Source organism: Aulonocara sp. 'chitande type north' Nkhata Bay, linkage group LG23 (genome assembly GCF_057382095.1).
Source record: "Aulonocara sp. 'chitande type north' Nkhata Bay isolate Kocher_YH1m ecotype deep benthic linkage group LG23, A_spYH_male_GT1.1, whole genome shotgun sequence".
In the NCBI taxonomy this organism is placed as follows: domain Eukaryota; kingdom Metazoa; phylum Chordata; class Actinopteri; order Cichliformes; family Cichlidae; genus Aulonocara; species Aulonocara sp. 'chitande type north' Nkhata Bay.
In genome coordinates, this window is record NC_141365.1 from 42,870,848 (window position 1) to 42,888,439 (window position 17,592).

At 42.4% G+C, this 17,592-nt stretch overlaps 1 protein-coding gene across 1 annotated transcript in view; it reads left to right on the plus strand.

Annotated features, from left to right (window-relative positions):
- The window catches only part of LOC147302527 (uncharacterized), an 80,924-nt gene that overhangs the window by 28,074 nt on the left and 35,258 nt on the right, over positions 1-17,592 (plus strand). Inside the window, exons 16-22 of the mRNA XM_086283584.1 lie at positions 5,878-6,052; positions 6,414-6,701; positions 6,940-7,016; positions 10,167-10,341; positions 10,703-10,990; positions 11,233-11,309; positions 17,383-17,557. Coding sequence (XP_086139710.1) covers positions 5,878-6,052; positions 6,414-6,701; positions 6,940-7,016; positions 10,167-10,341; positions 10,703-10,990; positions 11,233-11,309; positions 17,383-17,557 — 1,255 coding nt within the window. The remainder of the gene's footprint in view (positions 1-5,877; positions 6,053-6,413; positions 6,702-6,939; positions 7,017-10,166; positions 10,342-10,702; positions 10,991-11,232; positions 11,310-17,382; positions 17,558-17,592) is intronic.

Consider the following 17,592-nt stretch of genomic DNA (forward strand, 5'->3'; position numbering starts at 1 on the left):
CAAAACAAACAAAAAAAACGTGTTTGCAGGTGTTACATGTGGTTAAAATGATTCAAATGCAGTAAGTATACACATCTCGTATAAATATAGTCTATAACAGGGGTTCTTAACCTTTTTTACCTCGGCGCCCAACTTTTCCACTACAAAGTGGCCCGAGGCCCATTCAGATAATAACACTGTATTGAAAACAATTGATGTTGCTTTTAGTTTGATTTATATGTAATAACTAAATCAAATCAACTTCATTTTAACAGTTAAAATCTTGTCAAATAAACATGATGATGACATGATGCAATGTAATAATCACAAAGACATTCATTCATTATGTGTATGCGAACCTGCAATAAAAACAAAATGCCAAACAGGTTAACGATTCATGCACCAAATCAAACTGCAAATAGAAATTGAAAGGCTCAAGTCAGGGTTAATAACACACAAACATAATAATTAATAATTGAGTTTTACTACAGCTAAAGAGATAAGAAAAGAGGGGGAAATAGAAATTGGATAAATAACGTAGTGATAAAATAAATACATTCAAAATAATTTTCTAATGAAATAAATAAATAAACCGTTATAAAATTTAAGTAAAGTGCAAATGAAAATATAGTCTCGTGTACTGAGAGACTGTGCAGTGGAACTCACTGATGTCTTCACAGACATCTTCAACATATCACTCATCCAGGCTGTCGTCCCCACATGTTTTAAAGCCACCACAATCATTCCGGTTCCAAAAAAGTCATCTCCCTCCTGCTTTAATGACTATCGTCATGTTGCACTTACTCCCATCCTGATGAAGTGCTTCGAACGACTAGTCATGCAACATATCAAGTCTGTCCTGCCCCCCTCCCTGGATCCCTTCCAGTTTGCGTATCGGCCCAACCGCTCAACCGATGATGCCATCTCCACTCCACTCCACTCAGCACTCACACACCTGGACAAAAAAGACTCATATGTTCGAATGCTGTTCATAGATTTCAGTTCAGCATTCAACACTATAATCCCCCAACAGCTCACTCAAAAACTGGTCCAGCTGGGGCTCAACACCTCACTGTGCAACTGGCTGTTGGATTTCCTCACCGGAAGACCTCAAGCAGTACGGGTCGGCAGTAATACATCCAGCACCATCATTTTAAACACGGGGGCCCCGCAGGGATGTGTGCTGAGCCCCCTCCTCTTCACTCTGCTGACCCATGACTGCACTCCATCATATAGCTCCAACCTCTTCATCAAGTTTGCGGACAACACAACGGTGGTGGGTCTCATTAGCAACAGGGATGAGACCGGCTACAGAAGTGAGGTGAGACGCCTGACCACGTGGTGTGCTGACAACAATCTCTCTCTGAATGTGGAGAAGACAAAGGAGATTGTTGTGGACTTCAGGAGAATGCACACCCAACATGCTCCTCTGACCATTGACGGGAGCGTCTGTGGAGAGAGTGAGCAGCACCAAGTTCTTGGGTGTGCACATCACACAGGATCTCTCCTGGACGTACAACACCACAGCACTGGCCAAGAAATCACAGCAGCGTCTCTTCTTTCTCCGCAAACTAAGAAGAGCAGGAGCACCAGCCCCCATCATGTACACTTTCTACAGAGGCACCATCGAGAGCATCCTGTCGAGCTGCATCACTGTGTGGTTTGGAGCCTGCAATGCATCCTGTCATAGAACCCTCCAACGCATAGTGAGGGCTGCAGAGAGGATCATTGGTGTCTCTCTCCCCTCCCTCCAGGACATTTATAGCACCCGTCTCACTAAAAAAGCCCTTTGCATAGCGGCTGATCCCACGCACCCAATGCAAAGCTTCTTCAAGCTGCTGCCGTCAGGGAGGAGACTGCGGAGTCTCCAGGCCAGGACCAGCAGACTGAAGGACAGCTTCATCCATCAGGCTGTCAGGAAGCTAAACTCCCTCCCGATTCTGCCCCCTCTCCTCTCTTCTCCTCCATGGTCTCACTGAACTCTGTCACACACACACACACACACACACACACACACACACACACACACACACACACTCTCTCTGACTCACTCACTGGCCTGCACCAGTTACCAGTCACTTTGTGGAGCATTGGACTGCCATTACCTCATAAGACTTTGTTGTTACACTATCTCTTACCGTATATTACTAAATCTCCATTTGCACTATTTGCTTATTTGCACTACTCTGCCTGGTTTACACTCAATGTCATTTACCCTTACTTGAATATTGTATATTGTATATTGCATAGCTTTCTTGTTATACGTAAAATTGTATTGTATTTATTTAAATTTTTACTTTTTAATTATTTTATTTGCATTTTTTAATCACTCTCTTATATTTAAATGTTCATTTGCTATTTCATCTAGGGTTTGAGAGTAACGAAATTTCTATTCTCTGTATGTCCTGTACATGTGGCAGAATTGACAAATAAAGTTGACTTGACTTGACTTGATAATCTGTGAGTGAATTTGAAAGTTGCTTCAGCAGTAAACCTTTTTTCATTGGCAGAACCAGAAGTTACTCTTTATATTTGAGACAAATGAGCAACAACAAACAAGCTGCAACTCCCCTTTTATGCTCACCTCTTAATGAGACACTTGAGCCTGCCTCTGAGACACGGTCAGATGCAGTCTGGGTGGAATAGGGGAAAGGCTCCCTCTCAGAGTAGCTTCCAGTGTTGCTCTGAGTCTGTTTCAGGCTTTGGTCTTGGTTGTGGCCACAATAGAAAATCCCGATTCACACAGATATGTAGTTGTGAATGGGAGAAGGAGTTTCACAGCTCTCAGTGCCAGACACAGGTACTCCTTTGAGACAGCAATCCAGAAGGAGCCCAGACCCAGTTTGCCCCACTGCAACTTTAAAGTGCTGTCGGTGGAAAGTTCCCGAATCTGGGATTCCAGATGTGAGGGCAAAGCAACATCATTTTAAATGGGATCCACTGGAAATGGGTCCAAAATCCACATGTCCTTCTCTGGGATCCTCAGGGAAACATTCATCAAATTTCTCTGTCAGTGGTGAAAGGTGCTGACAGACAGAGTCACTAATCTTCACCTGAGGGGATTTTTCCAAGATGTGAGACAAAAGTGGAAACATGTCCATTAGGGCTGAACGATTATGGAAAATAATCTAATTGCGATTTTTTTGCCCCAATATTGCGATTGCGATGCGATATGCGATTATTTTTTAAGGTCTTTGTCTTCTGTATTATTAAACAAAGACAAGCAATACATCATATAGTATGGCCAATACTATATTACATTAATTTTAAACTGTTCTTTCCTGGAAGACAGACCTCTGTTATGATGACATGAGGTGATGCATGAATTGATGACTGACATTTTTATTTAACTTCTTCAATCACAACAGTATATTTGAACATACACAATAGTTTATTTTTAGCTTACAAACATCTGAGCATAAAGTGCTGACAAGGAACCCTGGTGTAAACATTAAAATGAAAGTCAGTACAATGTGCAGATTGCAGAAATATACATAAAAAAAATCAGTGGCTTTACCACACTCAGTTTTTCGACATCTGTGAACTACTAGACAGTCATTCAATTAAAAGATAATATTAAATAAATAAAACTAATAAATAAAAAATACACACATCTTACTGATCTCTGCAGTCAGTAACATTACACATAAAGTGCAAACATAATAGCAATTGTATAAACACACACACAAACACGCCTTTAAAATTTAAAGGCATGAAATTGGACGGTCTAGCCTTCTGAATCAGAAGGCTAGTTCTGATTAGCGTCACCGCTGTCTCGGTGGAGTTTAATAAACTCGGCCGTCTGCTTCTTGCTATCTAAAATATAACCAGACACTGGCGTAAATTCTCGACCGTCTCATACTTCTGTTTAATAAGTTTTCTGTTTGACGTTTAGTCAGCTGTGTGAAAACCAAGGAGGAACCCACCCGGGGGATTAATAAAGTTTTATTTTATCTAATCTAATAACTTTAATCTCAGCCAAACCGATTTACTCACGAACAAACAAAACACTGAAAAAAGCCCAACAATAACATTTTTAGGTTGTCTAAGTGACTTATATATTACGTTTAACCCGAGCAGCGAAACTCCGCGGTGATCTGAAAATGATGTGCCGGGAGTTGTGCCGTTCTCGGCCGCATCAGTAACCCTCGAGCTCCCGGCTAGCTGTCGAGCTGGTGGGTAGCAGACGCCTCTGAAAACGTCGAAGCACTTTTGCAAATATGGGATATCTTGATAAACCGAGCAGATATTTGATGTTTACACAACTACTTTCTCGCCTGAAAATATGTTAAAAGTTTATTTTGTGACCCAGAAAGATTAGTATGAGTAATTTTAAAACTTAGTAGCGGCTGCCATTGCTGGAAACTGGAGTTTGGCTGGGCCGCGCTATGAATTCTGGGATATGGTAGTAATTTGGACAGCCTTCGGCGCGTCGCTGTGACGTAATCGGTCTACAAATGCGGCCTCAGGAGGATGCAGCCCATGAATTGTATAATATAATCGCAGTATAATCGCAGCCTTTGCGGTTAGAAAATTGCACTTGATCATGTCGCGATATTATCGCAAATGCGATATATCGTTCAGCCCTAATGTCCATCCTCTTTTCCTGGGCCCTCTTAGTCCACAAAGCAAGTTTACTCTTGAAAGCTTCAACTTTGTCTGTAACAAACGACATGCTGCTGTTTCTCCCTTGAAGTGAGATGTTCAGCTGGTTCAGCAGTGAAAAAATGTCACAGAGGTAGGAAAGCTTTGAATTGGCATAATAATGTGCAAGAGGAGATTTTCTCTGCGTAGGAAAAGACCTCATTCCTTAGTTCAAACAAATGCTTGAGGACCAGTCCTCTTGAAAGCCATCTCACCTCACTGCGGTAGAGCAGCTGGACATGATCTGCTTCCATGTCCTCACAAAGCTTGGCAAAACATCTGGAGTTCACAGCATTATTTTTAGTGAAATTGAGAGTTTTCACACTTACATCCATCACCTCGTGGAACTCTGGTGACATCTCTGTTGCTGCTGCTGCAGGGCTTTCACAGTGGAGAAAACAGTGGGTCCGTTTAGCTTCTGGTGCACGGTCAAGAATCTGCCTAATGAAGCTGTGGTGCCTGCAAGTCCTTGAAGCTGCACCATTACTGTACACCCCAACACAGTTCTGCCAGTCCAGGTCGTTCTCAGTGAAACATTCCTGAGCCGTGGCTCGAGTTGGTAGCAACATGCAAACTGCTGTCCCAGTGATAACAAACACCAGCAGCAATGCACCATTCGTGACATCAGCGGGCTCCTCTAGTTGCAAAGAGAAAAATGGACTACTTTTTATTCTTTCCAGAAGCTGATGCTGTATGTCTAAGGCCATGTCCGCTAAATGGTGGCTCACATTGTTGTTTGAGTGGGATGGTCAGTAGCTTCTTTGCAGCAGCCTCTCCGATCATCTCATGGCACATATGTACAGCGGCAGGCAAAATCAACTCCTCCGCTTTAGTGAAAGACTTTTTACTCTGTGCCACAAGTCTGGACACGAGGTAGCTAGCTTTTAAAGCACATTTAGATTCACCAGTCAGTGACTGATCTCTGTTTAATGTTTTAGCTGAGTTTGTGCTTCTGAGAGGAACCACTCTCTTTTACTCGCCTTGATAATTGGAGCATTTGAAATGGACTCAAAGTCCTCTAAACATCTGTTTATAGAGACTTCCTTATCCTGGTAGAGATTTAACTCTGGTGCTGATGAAAGCACTTAGATGTGGTTATGAATTTTGGTTGTCAAACTGCCATTTCTTTCTTTTTGTAATGAGGGGAAGAAGTGACAATATTTACACAGATTATAAAAAGCATGAAAAAGAAAGGAAAAGCAGAGTGTGAGGGAAAGAGATGGAAAAGACTGTTGTCCATATTTTCTTCCACAGAAAGACAACACTGTGAGATTTGAATGGACTAGTGCGGAGACACAGCTGGAGGAAACAGGGGAGATCCTAATAAAAAGAGCTGTAGATGTGGTAAACACCCCTGTGGTTTGCCGTGTTTCTAACCCCATCAGCTTTGCCATCAGTGACCCTGTTATACAAAACTGCTTCACGCCCAGTAAGTATCATGTGCTATCACCTGTCCATTTTTATTTCACTCATCTCCAAATGAAATACATTTCAACTCCTGTTGTTTTATTCTGAAGCTGATCCAAGTGGCGTCTGGATTCCTGTGGTGGTGTGTATACCACCGCAGCATTGCCTGTGGGCCGTAGTTCAGCAACTGAAAAATGTTTTTTGCATATTTGTCTTGTCTTGACACCAGGTTTTCATTCACTGTTTTAAAGATAAAACATGTAATAATTAAAAATAATAATTTCCTTCAGATTTGATGAACTGACACGTGGCTGTTGAGAGCTTTTCTAGCATGACTGTTCTTAATTTGTCATGAAATTCCTCTTTATTTCTTTGTCTTTCAGGCTCTCAGGATGATTGTGTGTACGCTGCAACAGGATCAAGCTTAACTGTGCCACTTAGATATGAGTTGAAGGAATCAGATAACCTGAAATGGCTCAAGGACACAAGTGTAATCTTTTATCGCAGACAGAAACTGGTGATCACAGGGAAAAATGATGCTGTTGATTCAACTGGATCACTAAAGCTGACACAACTCACCAAAGACAAGTCAGGACGATACAGACCAGTGGTTACCAGTGAAGATGGAATAAATGTGGGAGCTTTACCAAGTGTGCGTTTGTGTGTATTAGGTAAGTAACAACATATTATACATACATTTTTCTGGTTATGTAAATATGCAAATATATTTCATAACAAGTGTGTTGATGGATCAGAAGCTGTTTAATTTTTACATTTTTGTCAACAGAAAATGTTTGATATTAATATAAAGTCACTGTTCAGTTTGGTTTTGCAAGTTTTATTTATTTTTATTAATACATCATTAGCAGAAGTTCATATAATGTTATTTATTACATTTTATTACCTCAGACCGTGTGCAGAAGCCCAGCGTGACGATGACGTGTACAGACTCTGACTCAGTCAGCTTTACTTGCAATGCTGGTCAGGTGAGGACAACTATGAGTCTGTTTCATTTACATTTCAGGTTTCAGGTCAGAATATTTTTCAAAGAGTTGAACCAATAATTGTGAGTTTGGAGACAAAGTTTTCGTTATTTCAGCCTCGCTGAGCTGCTGTGAGCAGCTGTTCTGGTCTCCCACCAGGGGAGAGAAAACTTTAGACTTACTGTATGCTAACGTCAAGGATGCATACAGCTCCTCCTCCCTCCCCCCACTTGGTAGGTCAGATCATAACCTGATTCACCTCACCCCCCGCTATGTGCCAATTGTGAGGAGGGAACCTGTGACCACCAGGACTGTTAGGAGGTGGTCAGAGGAGGCAATAGCGGAACTACAGGGCTGTTTCGAGGTGACCGACTGGGAAACACTCTGTGAGCCTCACGCCGAGGACATCAATGGGCTTACTGAGTGTATCACAGACTACATAACTTTCTGCACCGACTCCATTGTTCCAGCTCAGACTGTTCATTGTTACCCAAATAACAAGCCGTGGGTGACTAAGGACATCAAAGCCCTCCTCAACAACAAGAAGAGGGCTTTCAGAGGGGGCAACAAAGAGGAGGTGAGGAAGGTCCAGGTGTTACTAAAGGACAAGATCAGAGAGGCTAAGGACAATTACAGGAGGAAGCTGGAGTGGAAACTCCAGCAGAACAGCATGAGAGAGGTGTGGAGGGGCATGAAGACCATCACTGGATTCAGGCCAACCAACAGCAGGGGAGCTGAGGGAGGTGAGAATAGAGCCGACGAGTTGAATCTGTTTTTCAATAGATTCGACACCACAGTGTCTGCTCCCACCCCCACAACCTCACCTGCAGTCAGCCTGGAATCCAGAGCCACACCACTGTGCCAGCCTCTCTCTTCACATGTTGCCTCCTGTGAGATTCCTGACACCCCTCCCCCACCCATCACCTTCACTCAATACCAGGTTGAGATGCAAATGAGGAGACTTCACTCAGGCAAGTCTGCTGGACCAGACGGAGTGAGTCCCCTTGTCCTCAAGGCCTGTGCCCCCCAGCTGTGTGGAGTCTTTCATAAACTGTTTATGCTGAGTCTGAGTCTGCAGAGGGTCCCGGTGATGTGGAAGACATCATGCCTCGTCCCTGTACCAAAGACACCTCGTCCCAGTGGCCCCCAGGATTACAGGCCCGTGGCACTGACCTCCCACATCATGAAGACCCTGGAAAGGCTCATCCTGGACCAGCTGCGACCCATAGTAAGACCACATCTGGATCCCCTTCAGTTCGCTTATCAGCCTCGTCTCGGAACAGAGGACGCCATCATCTACCTGCTCAATCGTGTCTACACCCATCTGGACCAGCCGGCGAGCACTGTGAGGGTCATGTTTTTTGACTTTTCCAGTGCTTTCAACACCATCAGGCCGACCCTCCTGGGTGATAAGTTAGCAGCGATGCAGGTGGATGCTTCTCTGGTGTCCTGGATTGTTGATTACCTGACAGGAAGACCACAATATGTACGTCTCCCACAGTGTGTGTCTGACAAGGTGATTAGCAACACAGGGGCACCACAGGGGACTGTCCTCTCCCCCTTCCTCTTCACCCTCTACACCACAGACTTCAGCCACTGCACAGAGACCTGCCATCTTCAGAAGTTTTCTGATGACTCTGCGGTGGTTGGATGCATCAGCAGGGATGATGAGACAGAGTACCGGGCTGTGGTCGACTCCTTTGTCACGTGGTGTGAGCAGAATCATCTGCAGCTCAACGTGGCAAAGACCAAGGAACTGATCGTGGACTTCAGGAAGACCAGGAAACACTTGACCCCTGTTTCAATCCAGGGGGTCAGTGTTGACATTGTGGAGGACTATAAATACCTTGGAGTACACATTGACAATAAACTGGACTGGGCTAAAAACACCACAGCACTTTACAGGAAGGGCCAGAGTCGTCTCTATTTTTTGAGGCGACTGAGGTCCTTCAACATCTGCCAGAAAATGCTCAGGATTTTCTATGAGTCTGTGGTGGCCAGTGCGATCCTCTATGCTGTTGCATGCTGGGGGAGCAGGCTGAGGGTCGCAGATGCCAACAGACTTAATAAACTGATCCGTAAGGCCAGCAATGTTGTGGGGATGGAGCTGGACTCCCTCAAGGTGGTGTCGGAGAGGCGGATGCTGTCCAAGATAAAGACAATGTTGGATAACACCTCCCACCCACTCCATGACATGTTGGTCAGCCACAGGAGCTCGTTCAGTGAGAGACTGAGATTACCGAAAAGCACCACTGAACGACACAGGAAATCATTCCTGCCTGTGGCCATCTCCCTGTACAACGCATCCACTTAACACACTGTTTGCTGCTACAGCTACACATGTTTCTTTTCCAAATATTTATTTATAAGTGACTTATGTATATATGTATATATATGTATATATTGTACTATTCTTAGTTAGCGTATTGTCTGTCTTGTCTTAATGTTGGTTTAAAATGGAGCACTGTAACAAAAAATAATTTCCCCCAGGGATCAATAAAGTATTCTGATTCTGATTCTGATTCTGATTATATGAGGAGGTTATAAAATTGTTTAGACATCTTGATCCTCCAGAAGATTCAACTCCACTTACTGATAAAGACACTGAAATGTGCTTAAAATGTCTATGAAACCACTAGCTCTATCGTCAGCAATACTTTTACTCATGTTTCTTTATTTTTTGTTGTATTTTCTGAGTTCAGACACACAGAGTCAGTATGTAAATCATCAGATCCTAAGAACATTCACACAGAAACTGCTGAATCCACAAGGTTTGGATTGGCGTTTCTTCATACTACACATATGTTACTTAAACCTGATCTCTGTTTAATGTTTTAGCTGAGTTTGTGCTTCTGTGAGGAACCACTCTCTTTTACTCGCCTTGATAATTGGAGCATTTGAAATGGACTCAAAGTCCTCTAAACATCTGTTTATAGAGACTTCCTTATCCTGGTAGAGATTTAACTCTGGTGCTGATGAAAGCACTTAGATGTGGTTATGAATTTTGGTTGTCAAACTGCATTTCTTTCTTTTTGTAATGAGGGGAAGAAGTGACAATATTTACACAGATTATAAAAAGCATGAAAAAGAAAGGAAAAGCAGAGTGTGAGGGAAAGAGATGGAAAAGACTGTTGTCCATATTTTCTTCCACAGAAAGACAACACTGTGAGATTTGAATGGACTAGTGCGGAGACACAGCTGGAGGAAACAGGGGAGATCCTAATAAAAAGAGCTGTAGATGTGGTAAACACCCCTGTGGTTTGCCGTGTTTCTAACCCCATCAGCTTTGCCATCAGTGACCCTGTTATACAAAACTGCTTCACGCCCAGTAAGTATCATGTGCTATCACCTGTCCATTTTTATTTCACTCATCTCCAAATGAAATACATTTCAACTCCTGTTGTTTTATTCTGAAGCTGATCCAAGTGGCGTCTGGATTCCTGTGGTGGTGTGTATACCACCGCAGCATTGCCTGTGGGCCGTAGTTCAGCAACTGAAAAATGTTTTTTGCATATTTGTCTTGTCTTGACACCAGGTTTTCATTCACTGTTTTAAAGATAAAACATGTAATAATTAAAAATAATAATTTCCTTCAGATTTGATGAACTGACACGTGGCTGTTGAGAGCTTTTCTAGCATGACTGTTCTTAATTTGTCATGAAATTCCTCTTTATTTCTTTGTCTTTCAGGCTCTCAGGATGATTGTGTGTACGCTGCAACAGGATCAAGCTTAACTGTGCCACTTAGATATGAGTTGAAGGAATCAGATAACCTGAAATGGCTCAAGGACACAAGTGTAATCTTTTATCGCAGACAGAAACTGGTGATCACAGGGAAAAATGATGCTGTTGATTCAACTGGATCACTAAAGCTGACACAACTCACCAAAGACAAGTCAGGACGATACAGACCAGTGGTTACCAGTGAAGATGGAATAAATGTGGGAGATTTACAGAGTGTGCGTTTGTGTGTATTAGGTAAGTAACAACATATTATACATACATTTTTCTGGTTATGTAAATATGCAAATATATTTCATAACAAGTGTGTTGATGGATCAGAAGCTGTTTAATTTTTACATTTTTCTCAACAGAAAATGTTTGATATTAATATAAAGTCACTGTTCAGTTTGGTTTTGCAAGTTTTATGTATTTATTTGTATTAATACATCATTAGCAGAAGTTCATATAATGTTATTTATTACATTTTATTACCTCAGACCGTGTGCAGAAGCCCAGCGTGACGATGACGTGTACAGACTCTGACTCAGTCAGCTTTACTTGCAATGCTGGTCAGGTGAGGACAATATTTAATATTTTATTGATATCTCATGTTCCTCAAATAGCTACTTATAATTAAGCTGTTGAAGAATCTGTAGACAAAGGCCTCATTTCTCCTCTGCTGAAACCTGCTGAACAAGGGTGGATCTAGAGAAATTTTCTTAAGGTGGCATGGAAATCAAATGGGATGGCAAAATCAAAGTATTAAAAAACAAAACAAACAAAAAAAACGTGTTTGCAGGTGTTACATGTGGTTAAAATGATTCAAATGCAGTAAGTATACACATCTCGTATAAATATAGTCTATAACAGGGGTTCTTAACCTTTTTTACCTCGGCGCCCAACTTTTCCACTACAAAGTGGCCCGAGGCCCATTCAGATAATAACACTGTATTGAAAACAATTGATGTTGCTTTTAGTTTGATTTATATGTAATAACTAAATCAAATCAACTTCATTTTAACAGTTAAAATCTTGTCAAATAAACATGATGATGACATGATGCAATGTAATAATCACAAAGACATTCATTCATTATGTGTATGCGAACCTGCAATAAAAACAAAATGCCAAACAGGTTAACGATTCATGCACCAAATCAAACTGCAAATAGAAATTGAAAGGCTCAAGTCAGGGTTAATAACACACAAACATAATAATTAATAATTGAGTTTTACTACAGCTAAAGAGATAAGAAAAGAGGGGGAAATAGAAATTGGATAAATAACGTAGTGATAAAATAAATACATTCAAAATAATTTTCTAATGAAATAAATAAATAAACCGTTATAAAATTTAAGTAAAGTGCAAATGAAAATATAGTCTCGTGTACTGAGAGACTGTGCAGTGGAACTCACTGATGTCTTCACAGACATCTTCAACATATCACTCATCCAGGCTGTCGTCCCCACATGTTTTAAAGCCACCACAATCATTCCGGTTCCAAAAAAGTCATCTCCCTCCTGCTTTAATGACTATCGTCATGTTGCACTTACTCCCATCCTGATGAAGTGCTTCGAACGACTAGTCATGCAACATATCAAGTCTGTCCTGCCCCCCTCCCTGGATCCCTTCCAGTTTGCGTATCGGCCCAACCGCTCAACCGATGATGCCATCTCCACTCCACTCCACTCAGCACTCACACACCTGGACAAAAAAGACTCATATGTTCGAATGCTGTTCATAGATTTCAGTTCAGCATTCAACACTATAATCCCCCAACAGCTCACTCAAAAACTGGTCCAGCTGGGGCTCAACACCTCACTGTGCAACTGGCTGTTGGATTTCCTCACCGGAAGACCTCAAGCAGTACGGGTCGGCAGTAATACATCCAGCACCATCATTTTAAACACGGGGGCCCCGCAGGGATGTGTGCTGAGCCCCCTCCTCTTCACTCTGCTGACCCATGACTGCACTCCATCATATAGCTCCAACCTCTTCATCAAGTTTGCGGACAACACAACGGTGGTGGGTCTCATTAGCAACAGGGATGAGACCGGCTACAGAAGTGAGGTGAGACGCCTGACCACGTGGTGTGCTGACAACAATCTCTCTCTGAATGTGGAGAAGACAAAGGAGATTGTTGTGGACTTCAGGAGAATGCACACCCAACATGCTCCTCTGACCATTGACGGGAGCGTCTGTGGAGAGAGTGAGCAGCACCAAGTTCTTGGGTGTGCACATCACACAGGATCTCTCCTGGACGTACAACACCACAGCACTGGCCAAGAAATCACAGCAGCGTCTCTTCTTTCTCCGCAAACTAAGAAGAGCAGGAGCACCAGCCCCCATCATGTACACTTTCTACAGAGGCACCATCGAGAGCATCCTGTCGAGCTGCATCACTGTGTGGTTTGGAGCCTGCAATGCATCCTGTCATAGAACCCTCCAACGCATAGTGAGGGCTGCAGAGAGGATCATTGGTGTCTCTCTCCCCTCCCTCCAGGACATTTATAGCACCCGTCTCACTAAAAAAGCCCTTTGCATAGCGGCTGATCCCACGCACCCAATGCAAAGCTTCTTCAAGCTGCTGCCGTCAGGGAGGAGACTGCGGAGTCTCCAGGCCAGGACCAGCAGACTGAAGGACAGCTTCATCCATCAGGCTGTCAGGAAGCTAAACTCCCTCCCGATTCTGCCCCCTCTCCTCTCTTCTCCTCCATGGTCTCACTGAACTCTGTCACACACACACACACACACACACACACACACACACACACACACACACACACTCTCTCTGACTCACTCACTGGCCTGCACCAGTTACCAGTCACTTTGTGGAGCATTGGACTGCCATTACCTCATAAGACTTTGTTGTTACACTATCTCTTACCGTATATTACTAAATCTCCATTTGCACTATTTGCTTATTTGCACTACTCTGCCTGGTTTACACTCAATGTCATTTACCCTTACTTGAATATTGTATATTGTATATTGCATAGCTTTCTTGTTATACGTAAAATTGTATTGTATTTATTTAAATTTTTACTTTTTAATTATTTTATTTGCATTTTTTAATCACTCTCTTATATTTAAATGTTCATTTGCTATTTCATCTAGGGTTTGAGAGTAACGAAATTTCTATTCTCTGTATGTCCTGTACATGTGGCAGAATTGACAAATAAAGTTGACTTGACTTGACTTGATAATCTGTGAGTGAATTTGAAAGTTGCTTCAGCAGTAAACCTTTTTTCATTGGCAGAACCAGAAGTTACTCTTTATATTTGAGACAAATGAGCAACAACAAACAAGCTGCAACTCCCCTTTTATGCTCACCTCTTAATGAGACACTTGAGCCTGCCTCTGAGACACGGTCAGATGCAGTCTGGGTGGAATAGGGGAAAGGCTCCCTCTCAGAGTAGCTTCCAGTGTTGCTCTGAGTCTGTTTCAGGCTTTGGTCTTGGTTGTGGCCACAATAGAAAATCCCGATTCACACAGATATGTAGTTGTGAATGGGAGAAGGAGTTTCACAGCTCTCAGTGCCAGACACAGGTACTCCTTTGAGACAGCAATCCAGAAGGAGCCCAGACCCAGTTTGCCCCACTGCAACTTTAAAGTGCTGTCGGTGGAAAGTTCCCGAATCTGGGATTCCAGATGTGAGGGCAAAGCAACATCATTTTAAATGGGATCCACTGGAAATGGGTCCAAAATCCACATGTCCTTCTCTGGGATCCTCAGGGAAACATTCATCAAATTTCTCTGTCAGTGGTGAAAGGTGCTGACAGACAGAGTCACTAATCTTCACCTGAGGGGATTTTTCCAAGATGTGAGACAAAAGTGGAAACATGTCCATTAGGGCTGAACGATTATGGAAAATAATCTAATTGCGATTTTTTTGCCCCAATATTGCGATTGCGATGCGATATGCGATTATTTTTTAAGGTCTTTGTCTTCTGTATTATTAAACAAAGACAAGCAATACATCATATAGTATGGCCAATACTATATTACATTAATTTTAAACTGTTCTTTCCTGGAAGACAGACCTCTGTTATGATGACATGAGGTGATGCATGAATTGATGACTGACATTTTTATTTAACTTCTTCAATCACAACAGTATATTTGAACATACACAATAGTTTATTTTTAGCTTACAAACATCTGAGCATAAAGTGCTGACAAGGAACCCTGGTGTAAACATTAAAATGAAAGTCAGTACAATGTGCAGATTGCAGAAATATACATAAAAAAAATCAGTGGCTTTACCACACTCAGTTTTTCGACATCTGTGAACTACTAGACAGTCATTCAATTAAAAGATAATATTAAATAAATAAAACTAATAAATAAAAAATACACACATCTTACTGATCTCTGCAGTCAGTAACATTACACATAAAGTGCAAACATAATAGCAATTGTATAAACACACACACAAACACGCCTTTAAAATTTAAAGGCATGAAATTGGACGGTCTAGCCTTCTGAATCAGAAGGCTAGTTCTGATTAGCGTCACCGCTGTCTCGGTGGAGTTTAATAAACTCGGCCGTCTGCTTCTTGCTATCTAAAATATAACCAGACACTGGCGTAAATTCTCGACCGTCTCATACTTCTGTTTAATAAGTTTTCTGTTTGACGTTTAGTCAGCTGTGTGAAAACCAAGGAGGAACCCACCCGGGGGATTAATAAAGTTTTATTTTATCTAATCTAATAACTTTAATCTCAGCCAAACCGATTTACTCACGAACAAACAAAACACTGAAAAAAGCCCAACAATAACATTTTTAGGTTGTCTAAGTGACTTATATATTACGTTTAACCCGAGCAGCGAAACTCCGCGGTGATCTGAAAATGATGTGCCGGGAGTTGTGCCGTTCTCGGCCGCATCAGTAACCCTCGAGCTCCCGGCTAGCTGTCGAGCTGGTGGGTAGCAGACGCCTCTGAAAACGTCGAAGCACTTTTGCAAATATGGGATATCTTGATAAACCGAGCAGATATTTGATGTTTACACAACTACTTTCTCGCCTGAAAATATGTTAAAAGTTTATTTTGTGACCCAGAAAGATTAGTATGAGTAATTTTAAAACTTAGTAGCGGCCGCCATTGCTGGAAACTGGAGTTTGGCTGGGCCGCGCTATGAATTCTGGGATATGGTAGTAATTTGGACAGCCTTCGGCGCGTCGCTGTGACGTAATCGGTCTACAAATGCGGCCTCAGGAGGATGCAGCCCATGAATTGTATAATATAATCGCAGTATAATCGCAGCCTTTGCGGTTAGAAAATTGCACTTGATCATGTCGCGATATTATCGCAAATGCGATATATCGTTCAGCCCTAATGTCCATCCTCTTTTCCTGGGCCCTCTTAGTCCACAAAGCAAGTTTACTCTTGAAAGCTTCAACTTTGTCTGTAACAAACGACATGCTGCTGTTTCTCCCTTGAAGTGAGATGTTCAGCTGGTTCAGCAGTGAAAAAATGTCACAGAGGTAGGAAAGCTTTGAATTGGCATAATAATGTGCAAGAGGAGATTTTCTCTGCGTAGGAAAAGACCTCATTCCTTAGTTCAAACAAATGCTTGAGGACCAGTCCTCTTGAAAGCCATCTCACCTCACTGCGGTAGAGCAGCTGGACATGATCTGCTTCCATGTCCTCACAAAGCTTGGCAAAACATCTGGAGTTCACAGCATTATTTTTAGTGAAATTGAGAGTTTTCACACTTACATCCATCACCTCGTGGAACTCTGGTGACATCTCTGTTGCTGCTGCTGCAGGGCTTTCACAGTGGAGAAAACAGTGGGTCCGTTTAGCTTCTGGTGCACGGTCAAGAATCTGCCTAATGAAGCTGTGGTGCCTGCAAGTCCTTGAAGCTGCACCATTACTGTACACCCCAACACAGTTCTGCCAGTCCAGGTCGTTCTCAGTGAAACATTCCTGAGCCGTGGCTCGAGTTGGTAGCAACATGCAAACTGCTGTCCCAGTGATAACAAACACCAGCAGCAATGCACCATTCGTGACATCAGCGGGCTCCTCTAGTTGCAAAGAGAAAAATGGACTACTTTTTATTCTTTCCAGAAGCTGATGCTGTATGTCTAAGGCCATGTCCGCTAAATGGTGGCTCACATTGTTGTTTGAGTGGGATGGTCAGTAGCTTCTTTGCAGCAGCCTCTCCGATCATCTCATGGCACATATGTACAGCGGCAGGCAAAATCAACTCCTCCGCTTTAGTGAAAGACTTTTTACTCTGTGCCACAAGTCTGGACACGAGGTAGCTAGCTTTTAAAGCACATTTAGATTCACCAGTCAGTGACTGATCTCTGTTTAATGTTTTAGCTGAGTTTGTGCTTCTGAGAGGAACCACTCTCTTTTACTCGCCTTGATAATTGGAGCATTTGAAATGGACTCAAAGTCCTCTAAACATCTGTTTATAGAGACTTCCTTATCCTGGTAGAGATTTAACTCTGGTGCTGATGAAAGCACTTAGATGTGGTTATGAATTTTGGTTGTCAAACTGCCATTTCTTTCTTTTTGTAATGAGGGGAAGAAGTGACAATATTTACACAGATTATAAAAAGCATGAAAAAGAAAGGAAAAGCAGAGTGTGAGGGAAAGAGATGGAAAAGACTGTTGTCCATATTTTCTTCCACAGAAAGACAACACTGTGAGATTTGAATGGACTAGTGCGGAGACACAGCTGGAGGAAACAGGGGAGATCCTAATAAAAAGAGCTGTAGATGTGGTAAACACCCCTGTGGTTTGCCGTGTTTCTAACCCCATCAGCTTTGCCATCAGTGACCCTGTTATACAAAACTGCTTCACGCCCAGTAAGTATCATGTGCTATCACCTGTCCATTTTTAT